General features: G+C 38.5%; 1 protein-coding gene across 1 annotated transcript; it reads left to right on the top strand.

Annotated features, from left to right (window-relative positions):
- Positions 1–15,756: 15,756 nt before the first annotated feature.
- Positions 15,757–23,347, top strand: LOC134655922 (uncharacterized). Its single transcript, XM_063511433.1, has 8 exons — positions 15,757–16,289; positions 17,569–17,961; positions 18,696–18,790; positions 19,802–19,979; positions 21,492–21,664; positions 21,736–21,909; positions 21,963–22,125; positions 23,131–23,347. Exons 1-8 carry the CDS (start codon positions 16,223–16,225, stop codon positions 23,331–23,333), a joined length of 1,446 nt encoding a protein of 481 aa, XP_063367503.1. The 5' UTR covers positions 15,757–16,222; the 3' UTR covers positions 23,334–23,347.
- Positions 23,348–26,008: the final 2,661 nt, after the last annotated feature.

Below are 26,008 nucleotides of genomic sequence, written 5' to 3'. Positions count from 1 at the left end.
GCAGAGTAATGTCGCAACAGTAATGCAGCGGCAGTTGACATCCGAATGTCACCGTAATTCTAGATACAAGTAATATTTTACTGTACGACGTAGTTATTAAGCTGTTCGAGCCTTGTGTATTAAACCTAGTTTGAACTACATATACCTATATAAGTAGTATAAGAAATTATGTAGTCTACTCTCTTAAAATAAATTTTAGTATAATATTCATTGAGCTCGAAACAATCGTTTTTTTACTCTCTCTAAACTTACCTTTTTATACTTTATGGACAAAAGTATTGGCGCACTTTAATGTATGTCACTCAGAAAGCTTCTTTTCAAAACTGCAGACGTGTAGTGTGACAACAGAGCGTCGTACTCTTACAACCCCCTGAACTGAACCCCTCTACAATAGTCCATAGATCTTTAAAAATAAATGTAAGTACTTGTTACATTTGCAGATCACATGAAAACGCGTAGGCGAACTTTTACTTCGATTCCTGAAGAAAGTGAAAATGAACAGCTGTCCGATGATGATGATGATGACTATAAATTACCTTCTAGAACTGAAATCGAAGTTGAAGACCCCGATTATGAACTTACTGATGAAGATGAAAATGCTTTTGAAGGTATATATTTGGAAGAGGAAGCGGAAACTGATGATAATTGCGGAGCTGAAGCACAGAACTCAAAAGAAAGAGAACCTAAAAGCGCAGCAAAAAAAACGCAGAAGACTAAATTGATTTGGGCTGAAAAGTCAATTTTCTATGATAGCCAAAATGTTGCGTTTTTGGGCTGTGAAGATTTGCCAGAGGAAATTATGTTACTAGAAACACCAATGGATTTTTTCAAATTTCTTTTTCCACCATCAGCATTGAACCTATTAGAAGCAGAAAGCAACTTATATGCAGAACAAATCCAGCCTGAAAAAGCCAATATGATTTCTAGAGACGATATTCGCAAATTTCTAGGAATTATTATTTATATGTCTGTAGTGCAACTACCGTCGACGCGGCTTTACTGGAAGAAAGGGACATATATCGAAAAAGTGGCATCATCTTTAACATGTAACAAATTTGAAGAAATTAAAAGATTTTTGCACTGTTTTTGTAAAACTAAGGAACTCGAAGCTGAAGATACAAATTACGACAAACTCCAAAAAATAAGACCGCTAATAGAAATACTAAAACATCGTCTACGAAAACTGCCTAAAGGAGAGTATATGTCAGTCGATGAACAGACGCCCACCAAAGATAAAACATCAGGTCGCATTTTCTTTCATCTGATTGATATGACGTGTGTAAACAGCTGGATATTATGGCGTCGAAAGATGAAACAGAAAAACGATCAGACTTACATGCCATTACTAGATTTTAAATTGTATATCGCTGATGTGCTAATGCAAAAATCGTCCCAAATTTTGACACTATCAACTATAAGGGCAACTGTTTCTGATATGCCAATCGAAAATGTAAAAAAACCTAGAAGACGGCAACTAGACATGCCTCCAAAAGAAGTGGCAGAAGATGGCGTAGGCCATTGGCCAGTTTGGGGTAACGACAGGCAAAGGTGCAAACATTGTAGCCTGAAGTCGCATATATATTGCCGAAAATGCCTTTGTTATTTTTGCCTAAACAAAGACCGCAACTGTTTCCAGGCTTTTCATTTAAAATGATTTATTTATGATGATGTAGTTTGTCTTATTATAATAGTTATTTTCGATACAAGTGCGAAAAAGAGGAAATTCGAAACGAGTGGCGATAAATTGATCTAAGACCCATTCGTCAGATTCCTTTTTCGTCAGGATAAATTATAGCCTGTCTTTTTTCGGACGAAAACGGAAATAGTCTTTGGACAGAAAAAACTTAACTTTAATGTGGAAGATTTGGAATTATCCTGTGATACTTTCATCTCTTAATATGTTCCACCAGTGGATCGAACAATTTAAACATTTCCTTCACAACTTAAGCAGACGGAGCCCCGTTTCGCGGGGCTCCTATTTTTGGACGCTTTGCCCTTCGGGCATCTGAAGCTACCTAACGAACCTAACCTACCTACCTATTGATTTAGTATGACGTTCGTGAAAACATTACACTGGGGAGACAAGCGTAGGTAGGTAGGTAGGTTAGGTTCGTTAGGTAGCTTCAGACGCCCGAAGGGCAAACCGCCCAAAAATAGGATGCCAAGCCCGTCTGGTAAGTTGTGAAGGAAATGTTTTTGGAACAGAAAATTCTGACAAATGCGGAATCTGACCAAAAGTCCGTTTCCGTCCGAAAAAAAATAGGCTATAATTTATTCTGACGAAAAAGGAATCTGACGAATGTGTCTTAGATCAATAAATTAAAACACGACCGAAGGGAGTGTTTTAAATCGACACGAGTTGCGAATTACCTATTCGCACGTGTATCGAACAACGTTTTACAGTACATATGGCACTTTAAAGTTTCGACAAACGCACGAAAAGTGCTATTTTACGCACTAGTGCGGAAAAGTTCGTACTGTAAAAGAATTTTTGTAGGTATTTATAGTATTTTTTAAACTCGATGGGTATGGTGACAGGTGTATCTCCATATAACCTAAAAACGCCATATATTAACTTATCGGCGTGGCCTTCCTGTTTGAAAAATTCTGGAGTCCAAATTTTTTTTCTTAAATCATGAGACCCTAATTTTTGTTTTACTTTTCTCATGATTTAGATAAATCTATCAAAATATTAAAAAAAATATAATATTTGCCATAGCAAATGATGTTTTTTGTAACCTATGTATGTACATTTCCATACGTATTACTGCAAACTGTTCCAAATTTGACCAGGTAAATAACCGGGCTCCACGGAGCCACTAATACATAAGTACGATTTTTACTAATACCTATTTTTAAATCGTTCGAATTAAAAAAATCATATTATTTTAATGTGCGTTTTATTACAATGTTTAATTCGTACAGAATAGAAAATCTATATGCGGTAAAGGGTTAACCAGACTGCTGTTTGAACCAATGAATTTCTAGGAACTCATTTGAGGTTTATTCATAATTCATATGAGTTATATTCATTGGTACTTGTACCAAGTGAGGTTACTCATAGTGTTATAGCAATGTTTATTACTTGTTACAACAATAGTTATTATGCTTGTGAGTCACATACCACGACAAGGGTAAGTATTAGGTAGTTGACGATTTTATGTCCGATTTGGGTTTAAAGCCATTGCAATTAATTATAGAGATCGACCAAGTAGAAATATAAGCAGAGTTTATACTATGAAGCCTAGCCTCCTAGGCTTCATAGTATAAACTATACATAATTGTAATACAATACATATTTAAGCAAAAGACTCAGACGCACAGAAAATGTTAGTGGTAGTGGCTCAAAAAGTATTCGGGTAGACGTATGTACCACCACCACCTTGTTTATATTAATAGATAAATTAAAATTCAATGCCCGTAGGTAATTTTAAAACTACGTCGGGAGCGGTGAACTTCTTAAATTAATTCTAGCTAATCAGTTAATTTTAGTAAAAAATGTTTTATCCAAGAAAATGCTTGTAATTATTTTTGTTTTTTTTTTATTTTAACTAAATTCTAACTTCAATATTTATTCAGCAAATAGGCCACAAGGCAAAGAGTAGTATAATATATGTGCCACAAGGGCACTTTTACACGTCAACATTGAATTTACATACAAGCAAAAAATAGTTATTTTCGATACAAGTGCGAAAAAGAGGAAATTCGAAACGAGTGGCGATAAATTAAAACACGACCGAAGGGAGTGTTTTAAATCGTCACGAGTTGCGAATTACATATTCGCACGTGTATCGAACAACGTTTTACAGTACATATGGCACTTTAAAGTTTCGACATACGCACGAAAAGTGCTATTTTACGCACTAGTGCGGAAAAGTAGTCCCATATGTACTGTAAAAATACAATCATAAAATACAACTGCAACTACCAAATCAAACTGACGTATAAAATGATTATGTTTAAATTTTAAAGTTACTCGCCAAATCGCTTTTGCATACTTAACCAGTTTTCTGTGCGGGAAACCCAAAGTTATTAATAACCAATTTCCTCGTGGAACATGAATATCGTTCAATAACGATAAGATACTATTATGACAGGGTTTTATTGATGACACAGACGGTACGGCCAGACCGAACAAATGCTTAATTGAAAGTATTGGCCACGGCCGGGATCGAACTTGCGACCTTTGACTTCGTGAGCAGACGTATCAAGATTAATGATCAGTCTGTTCTGTAGCTGTAGCAAACAAATGCATAGTTTTATGATGACGCCATAGACTAGGAATCCTCTAGACGGAGTTTAGAGCAATTATTTCATGAAACCGATGCTGCCAAAAATACTGGGGTGCGGGGGACGAGGTGAGCGAGTCTCGTGCCATGATTGGTCCGTTCCAAGACACGGACGTCACACAAAGACACTTTGACTCAAAAATGGAGTAATAGAGCCCGTCTAAGAATACAGAATTGACAACAAAGTGAGTGTCATTATAAACGTCATATTTTAATAGAAATTTGAATTTAATGACCTAACTGTCAGCAACCTAGCCGCCGTCATACAACCGAAGTTAGGTACTACGCTCTCATTTTAAAACGACTCGCTGAAATGATATGAAACTTGGCATAGACATACAAGTAGGTAACATGTCACTAGTTTATGTTGCTAGGAATTAAAAAAAGTTATTAAGTAGGCACTGTAAGTGTACTTTATTGTGTAGGTATCTACCTCATAAAGACATACTTAGAATAGGTATTAGAATAGAATATAATAGTTTTTATTCGTAAACACACAGACAATAGACAGATAGACACCTACATAAAAAGAACATAGTTAAAATAAAGTGTCACGAAATGGCCCCAACTTGCTGGCGACTTCCAGCGCTGATCTTCCGATGATATTAATACATATCGGATGCGTGACGGGATACCGCTTGCGAAATGTGAGCGTGTAATACGGCTCTAACATACTACGCGCACTTGCAGGTCTACGCACACTTAGCCGGTGTGCACTGGCCTTTAATATGTTCCAAACCAAAATTATATAATTATGTACTTATTAATTTACAGATGACTTAAAAAATGATCACACATTCGAAAAGAAAGGTAAAAAAAGCGGCCAAGTGCGAGTCGGACTCGCCCATGAAGGGTTCCGTATTTAGGGGATTTATGATGTTTTAAAAAAAATCTACTTACTAGATCTCGTTCAAACCAATTTTCGGTGGAAGTTTGCATGATGATGTACATCATATATTTTTTTTAATTTTATCATTCTCTTATTTTAGAAGTTACAGGGGGGGACACACATTTTACCACTTTGGAAGTGTCTCTCGCACAAACTATTCAGTTTAGAAAAAAATGATATTAGAAACCTCAATATCATTTTTGAAGACCTATCCATAGATACCCCACACGTATATGAAATGAAGTATGGGTTTGATGAAAAATAATTTTTTGAGTTTCAGTTCTAAGTATGGGAACCCCCAAAAATTTTTTTTTTCTATTTTTGTGTGAAAATCTTAATGCGGTTCACAGAATACATCTACTTACCAAGTTTCAATAGTATAGTTCTTATAGTTTCGGAAAAAAGTGGCTGTGACATACGGACGGACAGACAGACGGACAGACGGACGGACAGACAGACAGACAGACATGACGAATCCGTTTTTTGCCATTTGGCTACGGAACCCTAAAAACGTAGACCTTGCGCATGGTGTTACAAAAGGCTTCGTTCTACGTTCAGAAGTAGGGAGGCTTGCAACAAAGTTCCCAAAACCAAGTCTTACTGCGTAGAATGCGATAAAGGGATACGGTCTCAAGTGTTTCTGTGAGAGTCATTCGATCAAACAGTTTATCATCATCTTCCTCGCGTTGTCCCGGCATTTTGCCACGGCTCATGGTAGCCTGGGGTCCGCTTGGCGATCAAACAGTTTATCTTGTAAACATATAAGCCTAAAGACGTTTATTATTCTCAATAAAAAGCCTGCACACACACGAGATGTTTTTTGTAGCTTATCATATTAACAGCAGGCTTTAATAAGGCCTTTAAGCAATATAGTATCCCATATTTACTTCAATGTTCATAGTCATCGAGATATTTGGCATTAAATTTGAACAATTTTAATAAATATTTGTAGATTTCGTTTCGATCCTTTACAGCAATCTAGTTTAGGGTTGCCATATGTGTGGGGACTCAGACCGGGACATTTAAAGAAAACCGGCCAAGTGCGAGTCGGACTCGCGTTCTAACACTACGGCTTACGTAGGCGAACAACGCGCGAACGCGGCGCGGCGCGGCGCGGCGGTGGAGCGGCGCGGCGCGGCGCGGCGAGGATGAAACAAACCGTTGATACGTATAGGTATGTCCTACTTGTACGTGAGCGATTTAGACGCGAAGCGGCGCAGCGGCCGCGCCGCGTTCGCGCGTTGTTCGCCTACGTAAGACGTAGCGTAAGGGTTCCGTACATTACACAATTTTTAACACTGTATTTTTTCATGTGAAACGTGAGTGAAATGTCTATAAAAAACCCGTAGGGATAGCATCAAAAACTAAGTAATTAAGTCCGACTCACGCTTGACTGCACATTTCTAATAGGTTTTCCTGTCATCGATAGGTAAAGTAGGCATTTTGTGTTTTTTTTTGTTTTTCAAAATTTTAGCACAGTAGTTTCGGAGATAAATTTTCCATGTTTTAAATGACTATTCATTGACCAGTCAAGCTATCATGTAGATTCACAGGGTCAACCAGCAAAAAACGCGAGCGCAGCGAGCGCGAAATTTTTTGTGACAAAATTGTAAAAGCGTGTTAAAAAGGCCGGGCCGGGCCTAAAAATCCGAAGTTCCCCAGTGAGGCGAGCTTTCATGCGAGGTCGAAGCCGTGCTTCAGGATAAGCTCAGCTAGAGCATAGACGCCAACCAATGTCCATTGTATTAAAAAGCGAGACCGCAGGCCGAGCTTGGCGCAGCGAGGTCAAAGGCTAAGCTGAAGAAGAGGAGATTTGCAAGACAAACCAAAAATTTAGGTAAAAAGTGAGGCTGAAGGTCGAGCTCAGAAATCTTCACATTAGGTACTTAATAAGCCCGAAGCGTAACCAGCGCGGTGAGCTTTCATGCGAGGCAAATGCCAAGCTTCTGAAACAAATGTTTATAAATATTTGTTTAAAATTAAGTGACGTCGAAGGTCGAGCTGTAAGAAAGCAGCGCTCTAACACGAACCAATCGTCAAATGTTACTCAACAATAATATGTGTCATATGTACAAGAGTTACTCGGAGGGCCTAAGTTCCATTGATGAGGTTTTAGGCCCTCGGGAGCCTGAAATTCGAGCTCTACATTACAGAATTTAAAAGCTATAAAATAACATAATTTACATAATCATCTAATGATTGTGTGTCTGAGAAACTGATATTGGACATTAGGTAAAAGTAGGTACCATAAAACATTTTTTTTTAAATTTTGGCCATTCGAAACGTAGAAATGTAGGTATATTATTATTTACCAAGTGCAGCCCCCTACTAAATAACTATGATTTTTAAACCGGGACAATTTCCTTATCGGCCGGGACGCCGGGACACCGTACTTCAAACCGGGACATGTCCCGGCGAACCGGGACGTATGGCAACCCTAATCTAGTTACGAAATAAGTGTTTGTTTAGAACTTTAGACAATGTTTAAAAAAATCGTAAAAACAGAAGTAGTCATTTCTTTCAAAATCCGGCAGGTAGACTAAAATGGAGATAAAAGATTGAAGAACCGATAGCCGTTTGTCTTATAAATCTAACCGTAGACTGTAGTGTAAATACCTGTAGGAGATACAATACAAAACTTGTCAAAAATCGACAAAACCGCAGGTAGCCCCTTAATTTAATTTTTTAATTAAATGTTGACTGCTGACTCTACATATAATGGCGTCATCCGCTTGAAACTTTAACTTCCGTTAATATACTCTAATTTTGAGTTTGCGGTGAACTAGTTCGGAGTCTAATACTGAAACCCATTATCTAAGTCCAGTCCTAATTATCACTTCTATTTAACTCTTGGCCAGGCGTATTTAAAAATCAATAAAGAGCTATTACCATAGTGTCTGCACTAATTCCTTAACCACACAGTAATTTACTTTGTCATGACCAAAGTCCGTTCATGTTGACTTCTTCATTTATTCATAACTTTTAATAACTTTACATGGAACTTAATGACTTAACTAGGGTGACTGCTATAGCTATTGGTTATTGGTATAGTTGTTATAGTAATGGTCCTCTCTTAACAATAAGACTTCTATTGCCTTGTTCCTTTCTGTCTTTTATGGATTGGGTACTTTCCTCTACTTAAAATAAATTATTTTACACCGTGCAAGAAATAAAGCACCAGATAATTCTTAGAAAAACATAGATAGAAGTTATTTTTAAACACAATTTCTATTTAATAAATCAAATAGAAATATAAAAAGTAGTAGTGATGGGTAGGACATCAATTTAAAATGAGTTTGTATGAGTACCTCATTTTCTAAAATGAGGTGTTACAATGTCTTACTTCAAATGAGGTGAGGTACTATGATATTTTCAGCGTCAACTATTCCATTAATTCCAACAGCGACAATTTTTTTAAGATGTATGAAAGCTTGCAGCGCTTACGCTTGTTGTCTTTCGTGTTTAATTGTTAACGTATTTTCGGTGGTAACGCGAAGCGATATTGAAGTACGTCGCGTGTCGGTCTCTTTGGGTATTGGGTATTTCTAATTAATTGTTTCATTTTTTCATCATTTGAAAGGATTTTTGAGGGATTCATGTCACAGAGAGGCGGTGAGTGGTACAAACTCAACGCATTTCTCGATGGACCTTTTGTCGTTGCAATAAGGTTTGTAGTTCGGCAGTTGACAGTGTGGATCATTACTCGTTTCTTCATTTGAGACATTTGAGTTTTGAGTGTCGGCGAGCAGGCGAGCGCCTCGCGCGATCCAGGGACTCTGTTGCGAGTTGTGAGGAGTGTATGAGTTTTGAGGGTCGCGAGACTCGCGAGTGAATTTGAACGGATAAGAGTTTTTTTGAAATTTGAAGTGTGTGAATGATTTGTGTGGCAAGAGGTGTTTGTGATGCGCGCGAGTAAATGAGTAAAATGAATAGAGGAGTGAAGTAAGACATTTTTGCGGTACGAAGTACTGCGACAAATTAACAAAATGAGTGGTACAAATGAGGTGCCTCACGAGTGAGCGACTCAACACTAAAAAGTAGGCCAGTTGATCGTGACGTCACTATTGTTTTATAGCTCCCGATATTTCGATGCAGTTACACGTCCCGGTCGATATAAGTCTAGTGAAACTAACCGTGAATCATTCAAAACTGTTACCTAATGATTGTAATTAACTAGTTAACAAAGTATTTATTTGGCAGTAGGACAACACGCAATTTACGAGTAGGTACATACCTAGTTAGGTACATTCACGATAAAAGAAACGGTAGGTACTGTATGTTGACGTAGGTTGTTGATATGATAACCTTCCAAAAATAGCCTAGTGGTCTAAAGTTCGCCATACTAATTACGGATAACGGCTAATGTAATTATTAATTACACAAATTAAAATGTCTGGGGAAAACGATGAGAATATTTTTTTCTTAGTCTCTTTACAAGACGGTACTAGGGCTCGCGGTCGCGTCCAGGTTTCGTGCACCCGTTGCCGGGGCCCCGTTCTCGTGCTACACGAAACCGGATTTGTGGCCCGTTCGGAACGGGTAATTAGGGTCCGTGTAATTAAAGTCCGTGTACCCGTGTTACCCGTGTGTCCGGATCCACGGATATTAATTACACGCGGGTCCGGCCCGTTCTCGACGTACAGTGATGATCAGACGCGTTCTTTATAAGAGCGAAGAACGAAAATTAGTCTCAAGAACGAAAAATAAATATTTAATATAAACCTCATTGACAAATTTAGAGGCACGCAAAAAAAAAGGTTTAAATTACAGCATCTAAAGTAATTCATTTATTTATTTTTAAACTTTATTGCACATAAAAAAGAAAAAAGAGTAGGTACAACAGGCTGACATAATGCCGCTAATGGACCTAATTTCAAAATTAGTAATTAAACTACTACAAGAATACTGTAGGTACTAGTTTTGTATTCAATAACGCCCTTACTCGAATATAATCATTATAAATTTAGCCGATGCAAAAAATATAACTCGACATTGATTCATATATATTTAAGTACCTAAGTACCCCTATTCGTACGCATAATTTTTAACATTTTATAATGAATTAATGATAGGTACTTATTTCTTTCAACTCAAACCGGCACACGTGGGTCGGTCCACTCGGTCCGTCGGCGCCGTGTATTGAATACCCGAACGGAGCCGAGATCCGGATCCGAACGCACTACACGGGGGAACGGATTACACGGGAACGGACTTCGACGGGTTCGGGTAGTTCGGACGCTTAGCACCGCCGGGGCTAAGAACACGGACGCACGGGTTGGCGGGTAGCACGGATATCGGGAGCCCTAGACGGTACGTACATATAAATAAGTCTAGTATACCAAACTGGCTAGAAAACTGTTTTCCCTAAGGTTTTCAACGACATCATTTTTTGCACATATTTATATGTGTTTAGCCTCGTGCCGCCCGCCATACAAAATTATAGCCAAGGAAGTTAGAATCTTGTTGTATTTTCAATTAGGTTGAATTTAATTTGTTCGGAAATTTTACGAGACAAATGAAATGCTCCTACTTCGTTTTTAGGGTTCCGTACCCAAAGGGTAAAAAACGGGACCCTATTACTAAGACTTCGCTGTCTGTCCGTCCGTCCGTCTGTCACCAGGCTGTATCTCATGAACCGCGATAGCTAGACAGTTGAAATTTTCACAAATGTATCTCTGTTGCCGCTAATATAACAACAAATACTAAAAATAAAATAAATATTTAAGGGCCCTCCCATACAACAAACACGATTTTTTTGCTCTATTTTTTGTTGATGGTGCGGAACCCTCCGTGCGCGAGTCCGATTCGCACTTGGCCGCTTTTTAATTAATGTTGACATTCCATCGAAACTGAGTGTACATCCTAATGTACATTGGGCGGCACGAGGTTAATTTTGTAAACGTGAACGCACCTGAAATAAGCAATGTCGCTCCCACAAGGCCGACTTAAACTATGCTGGAGCCTTGTGTGCCCTTATGGTAAAGACGGTATTGGCTCCCATACCACAGAATAAATAACAGTACTTAGGTACAGAAGACTCACTCTTTAACAAAACACGTCTGTTACGATCAGGACAGATATGGCCGTTAGGTGGCGACAGCGCCACGCGCGGCTTATGGTGTGGAACGGATGTACTTAGCTACAATAGCTACCTGTTGCAAAGCGACGAAATCGCGGAGTGAGCCACGCCTGCCCATACTAAATTAGTACAAAAGCGTCTATCAAAATTCTATTTTGCGTTCAATGGAATAAAAGTAGGTATTTATTGCCTACACCATATTCTGCAAATGGCCTTACTATATTTATATCCACATTTTAAGATAACGGGCAGATAACGGCGATTTATTGTCTACGTAAGTAGGATCGAAAGAATGAGCTCATTGATTTGCACCGACACGTGGAAGCAATACACTTTACGAGTAATAATATTGTTTGTTCAAGTGTCTATACTTGGATATTCATAATCATTATTACCTATCATTTTATTCGTAAAGCCAATTACATGTTAATGTAAATGCTTAAACAAAAACATAAAAGTTGCTGTTAACTGAGTTGAGGTTCAACTCAGTTAACAGCAACTTTTATGTTTTTGTTTAACCATTTACATTAAGAGCAGCTAGAAAACCGCTCCCATACAATCGTTAGTTACCCTCTCATTTTAAAACGACATGCTTACATTACATGAAATTTGGCATAAATATTTATGTACGGACAAAAAGGTTTAATAATTGGTTAACAGCACCTAAAGTAATTTAAAATAAGTAATTAAACTTTTTTTTTGCGTTCCTCTAAATTTGCCCATGTATGTAAAACATCTACTTGCTCTAATTTCTTTGGCCTTAGATAGATAGATAATTATTTATTTGACAGCTGCAAAAACACACTATTTAAATTTACAAACACCATAAGTAAGTATAAAAAAAAAACAAAACAGCTATTACACTAACAAAGACAATTAAATTACAAAGAACATAGAACAAAAATGAGTATAAAAGTAAAAAGTAGAGATGCCCCGAATAGTGGTTTTGGCCGAATACCGAATATTCGGCATGACAAGCGAACATTTTGAGTCACAATTATTATGAAAACTGATCGCCAACAAAGCTCAACATTAGATGACGTTAGCTAAGATATATTTTTGTTGAACAAAATTAATGAATAGAGTCAAACAAATCAGACTCATGATAAAAATAAAATGTTTTTAACCAACAAATGCTCAAAAAATGGTCTTCGTATTTAACAACTTTCCAAGAACACATTCTACTTAAATATACCTACCTACATAGTTTTTGGTTATTTTTATTCTGCAATTTTTCCTTTGAAGTATGTAGATGCAACAGATATTCGGTATTCGGCCGAATAGTAGGCAACATTCGGCCGAATACCGAATATTCGGCAAAGTGGCCGAATAGGCCGAATACCGAATAGTTGCCGAATATTCTTGGCATCTCTAGTAAAAAGTTATGAAATTGACTCTTAATTTGTGATTTACACCGAATTTTAATTCTCGAATACTTGTACGTACTTTTCCATTATAATTAGGAACATCTTTCATGCTGCTTAAGTAATAACTATAAATTTACATCTACTTAGGTATCTGGCTTGACAACCTAATTCCTGTCTATGACATCATAAATTTCCGTAATTTTCCCGTACCAAAGTGTCATTCTAACATTTTTCCAGGGACATTTATAACGACCAACCTAGGCACAACCCTATTCCAGCACAACGGCTACACCTACTGGAAGACTAACTACGTGAACCAACGGAACCGGGTACGTTGGTACTGCTCGTCACGGAAACGGTACGGATGTCCCGCCGTACTAACCTGCTGTCATACTCGGATCGTCGGCAAGAACGGAACACACAACCATGGCGTGCCTACGATGCAGGTTGATAGCTATGGGAGGTATTATAAAGTGAGGACAGCTGTAATAGATACATGAAAGAATATCCACATTAAAAAGACTATATTTTGTGAATGATTTCTGAAAGAACGCGTTATAGTAAGACCAAGTTATAGAAGATGCAGTTGGGTAGGTGGGAGGAATCATAAAGTGAGCAGTGAAAACAAAGTAATAGAAAAATAGTTTCACTTGCCTTTACCTACCCAAACCTTCCTCATTCCTCAAGAATCACTCTGTTGATAGGTGAAAACCGCATGAAAATCCGTTCAGTAGTTTTTGAGTTTATCGCGAACATACATACACACAAACAGACGGACGCGGCGGAGGACTTTGTTTTTAACGTGTAGTGATCTAATTATTTCAACAATCTTAAACGAACATTTTGATAATTTTTGCAACCACTAGCGCCATCTGTTGAGCTACGCGAACAATATAGATACTTTTCTTTATTTTGTTTTGGCTTGCATTTTCGATTTCAGTAGAGTCGGTCCAAGTTAACACTGCAGCGTGTTTGATAGATAGCACAGACTGTGGAAGTGTTATTTTACTTATTTTAAACGTCATAATAAGTATCATAGATATTTGACGTTTATGATTACTCTTCAACACTGTGCTATCAAATTTTCTGCAGAGTTAGCGTGGTCTAACTAGGTACATGAAATAATAGAACAATTAAGAAGAGCGACATGAAAATGTATACTTATTACTTTATTGAACATTAAACGGTAACAAATATTATCTTTATATTTAATTATATTTTTCTCGTCATTTTATTATATATCTCTTATGCGAATTATTCCACATTTGAATAATCTTAAATCTTAAATCAACACTTCGTAGTTTTTGCCAGGGATGTTGCGAACATCCGCATCCGCATCCGCAACCGCGGAACTTCCGCATTATTTTCAACATCCGCATCCGCATCCGCATCCGCATAAAATCGATGCGGAGCTTATGCGGATGCGGATGTCGAACAAGTCGGTATAGGAACGTCTTAGCGGCGGCGTAAGTGCTAGGTAATTTCGTCATTACCTATAAGGAAATCGTCTAGCTAGATCCAGAAAAGTCGGCGAAGTTGCTGTTTATCTATCTATCTAATACCTTTAAACGAGCAATTCTTGTTTATTTATATATACATTTCGGGGATCTCGGAAACGGCTCTAACGATTTCGATGAAATTTGCTATATGGGGGTTTTCGGGGGCGAAAAATCGATCTAGCTAGGTCTTATCTCAGGGAAAACGCGCATTTTCGAGTTTTTATATGTTTTCCGAGCGAAGCTCGGTCACCCAGATATTTAAATATAACGCACCTGAGCGTTTTCCAAAAAAAGTGGACATTTCATTCATGTCTTCAAAATATTGACTTCTTGGGCTCATTTTACTCAGAATCATTTGTACATTCACGCCTCATACATAAAAAAATGTGTCCAAAAATTTCCTTTCCTGATCGTCACATTCTTGTATGAAATTGTTTTTATTTGTATGAACGTGACGTACTGGAAAAAATTTTTTTCATACAACATTTTGGGACACTTTTTTTCATGTATGAGGCGTGAATGTACAAATGATTCTGAGTAAAATGAGCCCAAGAAGTCAATATTTTGAAGACATGAATGACATGTACACTTTTTTTGGAAAACGCTCACCTATATTCTTGCTCAAATACTAAACGTTTCGGTTTTTTTAATTAAAAAATACTAAAAATGTAATATTTGACGTTTTCTAAGTACCTAATCTTGACATCCGCATCCGCATCCGCATCCGCGGATGTGAGCCTTTAAATATCCGCATCCGCATCCGCATCCGCGGATGTCAAAAAATCTGCATCCGCAACATCCCTGGTTTTTGCAACCACTAGCGCCATCTGTTGAGCTTCGTTGATATGTGCCCGTATTAAAGGCACCATACAGCCCACGACCGCTACATAAATTTGCTGTGCTGTTGCAGCTTGCAGTTTGCAGTCCCTTGCGGACTGCGGCTTCACATAAGAATTAATAGGAAAATACATGCTTGTGTACAGTAGTAAATTAAAATAGTTATGGCCGTAAACATAGTGACCGTGATTATAAAATAAACTGTACGCTAAGTGTGTATCACACTAATAATTAATAAAAAGACAGTGTACTTAACTTGCATTGTATAAAATAAATACTTTCAGAACCTGAATTCGGGATTTCTCAAAAGGGAAATCAGCTTATTAAAATGGGCGACTACACATTTTACAGGCAACGTTCTCAAGGGGGCAAGGTCAGATGGTGGTGTCAGAAGGTCACGCATGGATGCAAGGCGGCTATTTACACCATAGATAACACTATAGTGAGACGCGTAGGAGACCATAATCATGTAGCTAACGTTAAAACGACCAAAAATTAGCATGTGCAAGCAAAGTAATGTGAATTAAGGTCCATTAAAACTTAGTAGTAGGTTGTAGACGGTAAGGTATTTTTAGTATTAAAAAGTGAATAAAAAGCTTGTGTTTTATTATTAGGTAATTCTGTACTAGTTGAAAATCGTATCCCATACAATTCAAAAATTTGGCTAATAACGCCATCTATTGGCGCATGAGTGAAACATGAGACGCTATCATCTCGAACGACTCGAACTCGTCAAACCTGTGAAACGGAACGCAATGCATTTGCTAACCTCCTAACGTCAACCTGACAGGTTCTGTTGCGTCACATACGCATTTATTTTTGTGTTTTCTTTTTTCCCTCCTATTTTGTTTATTATCATGACAAATTATTCCTAAAACGTAACGTCGGTGAATGATAATGCAATACTACTCCGCGTGTAAAATAGCAAAAAATGTACCTAACCTTGAGGCGATTGTGTCAACTCAAATCAACTGTTTACAATTCCAACATTCGAAAACATTGAATATTTCCTAGTTTTTGCCTTGATTTTAAATAAACTAGTGCTCGTTTCTACTCAGTTTAGTTGTCCTTTCTGCGAATTTCATTCGCATAATTGTTTGATCGTTCCAGGCGAAGATTTGGTGCAATGCGTCCCCACAAGGAAAGGTCATCAGATTCTCTATAAAGGTTACACTTACGTGTTCAAGAGTAGACTGCAGTGCGGGGCAGAGCAGTGGTGCTGCTCGTACCGACAGAAAACAGGTTGTATATCCGTGATAAACATGCAAGTGTGCGGTGTTGAAGTTGTCCGAGATTTCCACAACCATAAGAAGCCTATGTTCTCCGATGGTATGTAGGATAGATTAAAAATGGACAGTGGAATCATTTGATGTTGTGTTGCTATGTACAATTTAGAGAGGCTATATTACAAGTTCAATGCTTTATATTTGTGCATTATTGTTTAGGCTTCGGTGTCTCAACTGCTGTACTTTTATGTAACTTATTACATATATACAAAGTGTATAGAACATGATGTTTTGCATCTTGTGCAGTTCTTAAACATGTGGCAAATCTCTTTGGTAGGAAAGTAAACATACTTTCCTACCATCTGAGAATGCCGGCCACTAAGATAACATATTATTTGTGTCAGACTAACTTGTTTTTATTGCGTCTTAACCTGTCTTATGTACAATAAGTTTTTAAATACATACATAGTTATACATGCTATTATTTGAATTTATGAATGACATATATGACATGTAGTCCGACAACTTGTTCTGTTAATTAGATAAAATTATGGCAGTTGACAGTCCATAGCACAGCTCTATTAGATCAATTTTATTTACATTCTTGCTTAAATCAGAAGCAGTAGAGATTTTATTGAAGTCACAGGCTAAGTTTTATGTGCATTTTCTCTTGACATTCTAAACTAAAGTGCAACACAGAGCTGCCATCATACTCGTATATTGTGAACTAACACTGTTCCAATTGCTTTAGTTAGTAACAAGATAGTGCCTATTACATGTACATGTTCGCCGGACACTGTTTGTAGGGAGGCCAACCGTCTTCCTACAAAACATGCCCGGCAACCGTGTACATGTAATAGGCACTATCTTGTTACTAACTAAAGCAATTGGAACAGTGTTAGTTAACAATATACGAGTATGATGGCAGCTCTGTGTTGCAGTAGCAATAACATGTTTTAGTTAACTAAACTAAACCTTCGCTAAGTTTAGTATCTAGATTCTCCTAAGATTCCACAAAAGGTGGTTGACTCTAGAATAGTTTGCCTTGCCCTATCCAAATGAGACAATGAGGCTTTAAAATAATTGGAAATATTTTTAGTCCATCCAGAATAGTAGAAATCATGTTGCAAACTGCATTTTAAAATCAGTATTTTGTGTTATGATTTTTAAACATCGGTAGCTTTATTCATTTTAAGTCTTTCTTTGATCTGAAACTAATTATTTCTCTGTAAAAATGTAACTTATTTGAATTTATATATTAAAAGAAGTTTATAAATGAAAATGCCTTTTATTTATTCATCCTTTTATTTCGTTATTATAATGTTGTTTAATTACCACAGTAGTACACTTACACGAAAATTAATATATAATGATGATTCCAGCAATGCAGAATCCAGAAGAACTGCCAGAATGGGTGTCAATATATTTTCTGAAGAAGGATGACAATACCCAACGATGCAACATATGCGAGAATGTGGTCCAAGCTTCAGAGAAGTCCCTAGATCTCCTAGGTCATTTAAAAACAAGTCATGCAGAAGTCATAGAGTTACACAAGAACCCGGATTCGACGGTGGGGTTTCGCATCGAGTTCCTTCAATTGAATGTTCTCAATGAAGATGGTGCGGAGAAAACACAGCCGGTGCTCTTGGGCGAGGTCTGCGAAGGGCCTACGGAGGAGGTTGTCAGCGAAAAGACCATCGCCCAGACGGACTGTGAGCTGTCTAATGTTCAGTATGTTCTGATTCCGAGGAAAAGGAAATACAAACGGGAACATGGTAAGTGTTACAAATTTACAATTTTATTAAATTACTAGCTTCTGCCCGCAACTTCGTCCATACAACCTAAAATAAATAATTTAAAGATAAGATAAAGATAAAAGATAGTTTATTCAAGTAGGCATAATTACAATGCGCTTATGAACGTCAAATAAAGCTAGGTAGACCGGCTCCAACCCTACACCTCTGCCCCGAGAAGATTTAAATCCCCCCTCAATTGGAGGAGGGTATCCCAATATGGGACCGGCAACAAACCTGGCGGGACACATCTTTTCAAAAATAATTACATCTTATAATTAACATGCATTACGAGAAAATAAGGGAAAAAATACAATTTAAATTACTATAGAATTCATGCAATTATACACATAAGGTGTAATAGAAATTTGATTTAGAAAATATACATATGTACATGGAATCATACAAATTCGTAGCTCTTTCAGAAAACATATCAAATTCTTACAAAAGGAAAAGAAAATAAAGTTATTAAAAGAAATGGGAAAACATATTATATAAATCTGATTGATTATTAATTTGACCTATACCCTTGACGGCGGCGAGTTGTGATTGGTAAATTTCATTATAGTTGACTAAACCGTTTCGAAATGAATATTACAGCTGAGTTGGGAGCCCATACATTAAAAGTACCCAATTGCAGTTTGGTATACGAAATTTTAATTCAAGAATTACAGCCGACGAGTAGAAAAAATGATAATGAATGTTGCATGTTCCAGAGACTCGGAAACGCAGCTGGGTGTGGAAATACTTCGACAAGCTGAGCACCATCATCTTCCGGTGCAACATATGCAATGTCGTGCTGTCTATCAAGGTTAGCTTTGAATTCGTACACACGAACCCGCCGACAAAAAAGGTTAACACATTCAGTGCCAAAAAACCCGATTAAATTACACAGGTTGTTTTTTTATATGTTTTCAACAATATAAAATCCTATCGATGACACAAATGCTTCATATAATATCTTCTTCCTCGCGTTCTACCGGCATTTTGCCACGGCTCCCAAGAATTGACGTAGGCACAACTTTTTACGAAAGCGACTGCCACCTGGCCTTCCAACCCAGAGGGGAAGCTAGGCCTTATTGGGATTAGTCCGGTTTCCTCACGATGTTTTCCTTCACCGAAAAGCAACTGGTAAATATCAAATGATATTTCGTACATAAGTTCCGAAAAACTCATTGGTACAAGCCGGGGTTTGAACCCGCGACCTCTGGATTCTTGCATCATATAATAGGTAGTGAGGACACTAAGTACGAAGAATTCCGTACACTGACCAACCATTTCCTATTTTTATCGCACGCGGGTAACAATACTGCTTTCTCGCTCGCACAGTGGCATTGACCGCTGGCATCATCAGCGGGACAGCAATATGGTAATTCGCGAGCGACAGAGATAGGAACAGGTCACTCGATGTACGAAATTATTCGTGGTTACCGTTCTTACTTTATGAAATATACTTGCTCAAGCAAATCTTGTCAGTAGAAAAGCCGGCAAATTTGAAAATGCGTGGGCAACACTACGTTTGAATTGTTCGAAAATCGCGTGTTAATTTATAGCTGGTCAAGCAAATCCTGTCAGTAAAAAAAGGCGCGAAATTAAAATTTTCTGGGGGACAATATCCCTTCGCGCCTACATTTTTCAAATTTGCCGCCTTTTTCTACTGACAAGATCTGCTTGACCAATTATCTGTGGAACTGTTTTCTTTACATTTCATCGTTGTTCGATGTACATTGCTGCTTTTTGTTCGTTTTCTAGGGATACCATACTTTAGTTTGCTTTACATTGCTACTGACATATCCGGCTTGACAGAAGTATTATCTCACAGGGCTGCAACACCAACAATATGAACCGCCACGTCCGCACTCGCCACCCGAACGTCTACCAAGTCGAAGTGGGGGGCAAGGGTGAGGCGGACTCTATCCTGGACCTTCAGGAAGTGGAGACACCCTATGCTGTGAAAACAGAGGAAATAACCGACAAGGACTATGATGATCGGAGCGTTGGTGAGTTGGTCACCCTACTTATTTACTGCCGGCCTAGTCAAGGTGACAATCGACATCGCTACGACAACGAAACGCTTTGTGTGTCTCTATCACACTTCCATATTAGCGCGACAGGGACAGTTGCGTTTCGATCGCTACGGAGCGTAAGCGATTGACATGTTGGCTACGCGGCCTGGCGGCCTAGCCAAGGTGACAATCGCTTGCGCATCGCCATCGAATCGATTCGTCTATCTCTATCACTCTTCCATATTAGCGCGACAGTGATAGTTGCGTTTTGATCGCTACGGAGCGTAAGCGATTGGCATGTTGGCTACGCGGCCTGTACGGATATCATGGTCGTATATAGATAAATGACGGTGGTCCTTCAATCGCGTGATGTTAAAAAGTGACACTTATTTTATCACGTGAATAAATAAAGCCATCTTCAAGTCGTCATAATACGCCTGGAGGTCGGATTTCCCAACCGATTTAAATTTTGTGAGCAGATTCGATAATTATACAGGTAGGCTAGAAAATAACTGCATTCCCGTTGCCAGGGAGGTTTTGGGATTATACTGAGCAACTTTTACTGTGGGACCAACCCCGAAATCGCGAAAATAAAATTTGTCTGTTTCATACGTCCATTTTCTTTGTGACGGTAATTATTTTTTCGCGTTTCGGGATTGGTCCCATAGTAAAAATTGCTCAGTATAATCCCAGAACCTCCCTGGCAACGCGAATGCAGTTTTTTAGCCATCGTGTATAGAACTAGCGTTATTCCGCTAAATCGTCATCGTAGGATGATGATAATGATTGTTAGAATTATCCTATGCCCTACCTCGAGCTTCAGACTATCTCCATACCATATTCATCTAAATCGATTCAGCGGTGTAAAAGTGAAGAAGTAACAGATTGATAGTTTTACTTTCGCATTTATAATATTAGTAGGGATTGGTGGCTTTATACTCGTATATATATATATTTTTTTCAATTGCGGGGCCATATAGACTCGGTGTCGACAGCTCACAGAGCCACTGATGTACAGTCAGCAGCAGAAGTTGCTAAGCGGGCGAGGTGTTCAAAATTATCATGACGCGACTTTATTGTTAAGAGAATAAGAGCGTGTCAATGTAATTTTGAACACCTCGCCCGCTTAGCAACTTCTGCTGCTAACTGTATTTATTGTCAGCTAGTTTCTAAACTAACTCTGATTCTAACTCTGAACTTTCACGATTTTTACACATTATTAAATTGTACAACGGGACTTAATCGAGTATCTAAGTTTTAAGATTTACCTCCGACGTTTCGAGGACGGCGTTGTCCCCGTGGTCTTCTCCGAGACCCCCGTTGAACAATTTAATAATATAGCTGGTCAATCAGATCTTGTCAGTAGAAAAAGGCGGGACATTTGAAAAATGTATGCGCGAAGGGATATCGTCCCATAGAAAATTTGAATTTCGCGCCTTTTTTACTGACAAGATTTGCTTGACCAGCTATAGTTTCTAAATTTTCTAACTTACCTTTTTCTTACAGTAGAGAGCCCCGACAAGAAGGCCCACCGAAGCTGGGTGTGGTCCTACTTCAAGAAGCTGAGCGGAACCCAGGCCCAGTGCAAGCTGTGCAACCGGAACATCTCCCACGGCGGCAACGCCACCGGCAACATGAACAGACACATCAAGATGATACACAAGGAGGTGTACACCAAGGTTGCAGGTGGGTTAGCTGTATATTGCTGTTACTTTTAGGCCAAGTCACAGACCACCTCAACCATCACTAGAAGGCCCACCGAAGCTGGGTGTGGTCCTACTTCAAGAAGCTGAGCGGAACCCAGGTCCAATGCAAGCTGTGCAACCGGAACATTTCCCACGGCGGCAACGCCACCGGCAACATGAACAGACACATCAAGATGATACACAAGGAGGTGTACACCAAGGTTGCAGGTGGGTTAGCTGTATATTGCTGTTACTGTTAGGCCAAGTCACAGACCACTTCATCCATCACTAGAAGGCCCACCGAAGCTGGGTATGGTCCTACTTCAAGAAGCTGAGCGGAACCCAGGTCCAATGCAAGCTGTGCAACCGGAACATTTCCCACGGCGGCAACGCCACCGGCAACATGAACAGACACATCAAGATGATACACAAGGAGGTGTACACCAAGGTTGCAGGTGAGTTAGCTGCATATTGCTGTTACTGTTAGGCCAAGTCACAGACCACTTCATCCATCACTAGAAGGCCCACTGAAGCTGGGCGTGGTCCTACTTCAAGAAGCTGAGCGGAACACAGGCGCAATGCAAGCTGTGCAACCGGAACATCTCCCACGGCGGCAACGCCACCGGCAACATGAACAGACACATCAAGATGATACACAAGGAGGTGTACACCAAGGTTGCAGGTGAGTTAGCTGCATATTGCTGTTACTGTTACTGTTAGGCCAAGTCACTGACCACATTACTAGACGGAGCAGATAGGGCAATCAAGGTCACCACACATGAGGGTATTTTCTGTGTACCATTAACGGCCGATTAAATAGCAATCGTCACAAAACTGACGGTCAATGTCGAACCCTATACACTTTCTCAGGAATGTCGCGCGTTAAAGTACAAGTTAAAATGAAAAGGCCCACAAGCGCTCCCGTTCTAATTTAGTGTGGTAGCGATTTTCCTTTTTATTCCAATACTAGCGTTTGTTCGCGACTTCATCTACTTGGGATTATGATGATGATTGATAAAAACTATCATATTTCTTTCCTCGGCCCTAAAACTATCTCCAAACCAAATTTCATTTAAATCGGTTCAGCAGTTTTGGCGTGAAGAAGTAACAGACAGACAGACTTATTTTCGCATTTATAATATTAATAGGGATTGTCCCATAATATTAGTCTGACAAACTTCATCAACATACCTTCTTTAAATCTCTTACCTTGTATCCTGAACCAGGCGTGGCTCCCTCCTCGATTTCGTCGCTACAAGTACTTACAAGTACATGCGGCCCACACCATTATTGGTGTCTAGCCATAGTAGTTGCCGCGCACCGCTACGGAACGGACGCCTGCTCGCGCTTGCGCCACCCACGGTCATATCTTTCGTAATAGACGCGTTTTGTTAGAGAGTGAATCTTCTGTACCCAGTACTATTATTTATTCTGTGCCTGAACCCTATTTTTTTCCACAGACGAAAACAGCTGGGTGTGGAAAGTTTTCGAAAGCGACGAAGACGACTTCTACTCCTGCAAGATCTGCCAGTTCAAGTGCAACAAATACGCCAACATAGACAAGTCTGTGCTCTGCATACTCAAGCATCTGAAAGCGGACCACGGGGTGGTGTCTGGCGACCAGATTATCACTAGTGTGGACTGTGACACCGAGCCGCATTGATTGTGGACTTTATTTGCAGTTGCGTAAGGTTTGATTTCATACGAATCTAGACGCAAGCCTTCTACACGGACATTCTTTTTTAAATTCTATTTGTGTGGGGTTAAAGTTCGATTTTGTTTGCAAACACAATATTTATTACGAATTTGATTAAAGTCATTTACAAAAGAGTTCTCTGCATCTTCAAGCATTTGAAGGCGGACCACGGGGTGGTGTCTGGCGACCAGATTATCACTAGTGTGGACTGTGACACCGAGCCGCATTGATTGTGGACTTTATTTGCAGTTGCGTAAGGTTTGATTTCATACGAATCTAGACGCAAGCCTTCTACACGGACATTCTTTTTTTTTAAATTCTTTTTGTGTGGGGTTAAAGTTCGATTTTGTTTGCAAACACAATATTTATTACGAATTTGATTAAAGTCATTTACAAAAGAGTTCTCTGCATCCTCAAGCATTTGAAGGCGGACCACGGGGTGGTGTCTGGCGACCAAATTATTAGTGTGGATTGTGACACCGAGCCGCATTGATTGTGGACTTTATTTGCAGTTGCGTAAGGTTTGATTTCATACGAATCTAGACGCAAGCCGTCTACACGGACATTCTTTTTTAAATTTTATTTGTGTGGGGTTAAAGTTCGATTTTGTTTGCAAACACAATATTTATTACCAATTTGATTAAAGTCATTGACAAGAGAGTTCTCTGCATCGTCAAGCATTTGAAGGCGGACCACGGGGTGGTGTCTGGCGACCAGAGGGTCTACCGCGAACCACATTCGACGTGTTGTTTCCCTGTCACACCTACGTACGAATTTACAAGAGGGACAGAGAGGCAACACGTCGAAAGTGGTTCGCGGACTTCGCGGTAGGCCCTCAGATTATTAAATACTAATGTGGATTGTGCCACCGAGCCACATTGATTGTGGACTTTATTTGCAGTTGCGTAAGGTTTGGTTTAATGTGAAACAACACAGCAAGGTCTAAGCTTTAGTGAAAACATGGTTTTAAATTCCTTTTGTATAGGGCTAAAGTTCAAATTTGTTTGCAAACGTAATATTAACCTTACGCCAACGAAGTGGCGTAAGGTTAGTTTTGTAATGTAAATATCGGGCGCCTTGACGGCAAGTATGATTTTAGATTATTTTGTATTGAAGACTGTGTCCTAACTTCGTCAAGGTAGAAGTTAAGATGTACCTACTTGAATTGATGTCTATTAACCAGATCATCAAAAACGTCAGTGTGACACTAAGCTATATTGATTTTGACATCTAATTGCAGCGACTAAGGGTTTCATTTTCAATCGTTTTAAAATGTTAATCATTTGTACGAAAATAATTAATTTCATGTCTATTGGTATGGATTCAAGAACTTTATTGCAAACTTAACTGAGGAATTTAATTTAATAGGCATGCACTCGTAAGTAACTTTGATGTGTAAAGTTAGCAAAGCACAAAATTTTGATTACATTTTAGACTTAACATCGGTTTTTGAGTGCATTCTGCAAAATAAAGACGGTACCGTAGGCTGCATTTGTCTTAACTGTAAATTACAAAACGTTAATATTTTATTAATAGTTTAAATTAATAATATTTATTTACTACAGAACGTTAGCGAGTTTTAGTTTTCTTCTTAGCAAGTATTTATATTTATAACTTAAACACTTTTAAATAATAGTATAATTCAGTAGGCTATTTTTTTTGTACGATATACGATTTTAGTAATATTGTATAGGGTTAAAGGTCAGCTTTCTTTTATCTGAATAAGTTGTATATTTTACAGAATATTAATAAAACTCTATTGCTAGACTTTTGTTGTTAAATTATGCCTTTCATCAATAACTTACTATAACAAGTTTTTTACTTTTTATTTTTTTAAATACAGGCTTAGATGAACTTACATGGTGTCACTTTTGCCAGTATGGAAAGGGAATGGTAATACGTGAAAAGTCATTGGCAAATTATCCTGATGAGATGGTAAGTATTCCTTATTATATTACAAAATAAATATTATAAAATAGCATACTTACCTTATAATATTTGCTTTGTAATACAATTACATGATTGATAATAGGTATTCTCTTATTTGCCTTTTTATTAGTATAGTATCTCTTTCCTTAGAGTGAAGGTAAGAACTGTGATACAAATAAAACGGCTGAGTTAGTTCTATAATATACTTAATTATGATACCACTACCTACTTCATTTGTGCAGCAATGTAGGATTATATTAAAATGTCATCAAGTGGACGAAAACTAGAGGCGGACGAAAACTGACGCACCTAGCCTACCTACCTACGACATTTCAGGAACAAAGTATTCCTTTTCTCCAATATGCTCGGAAATGTTCACCTTATTGTAGCAAAAATAGTACAGGAAGTTCTACGTTATTGTCAAACTCTAATTTAAAAAAATCAAACTATTGCTGTCCTGTTCTAGCGGACGGGAATGAAAAAACACTACAGTAATAACTTATTACTGTAGTGTTTTTACTTTTTAAAAATAAAAAACGCAAACAGCCAATTATTAAAGCCGCGAGCCGCGTCTACACGACCCGATCAGCTATCATTTCAAGCTATAGGATAGAGTGAGATAGTAAGATAAACGACCTTACTTGTCTCGTTCTTACAAGACCGTTGTGCTCGTGTATGATCGTGCGAATACTGCTTATAAAATCAAAGATTAT

This window comes from Cydia amplana, chromosome 2 (genome assembly GCF_948474715.1).
Source record: "Cydia amplana chromosome 2, ilCydAmpl1.1, whole genome shotgun sequence".
NCBI lineage: Eukaryota > Metazoa > Arthropoda > Insecta > Lepidoptera > Tortricidae > Cydia > Cydia amplana.
The sequence above is the reverse complement of the archived record's forward strand: the minus strand, read 5'-3'. Positions and strand labels throughout refer to the sequence as shown.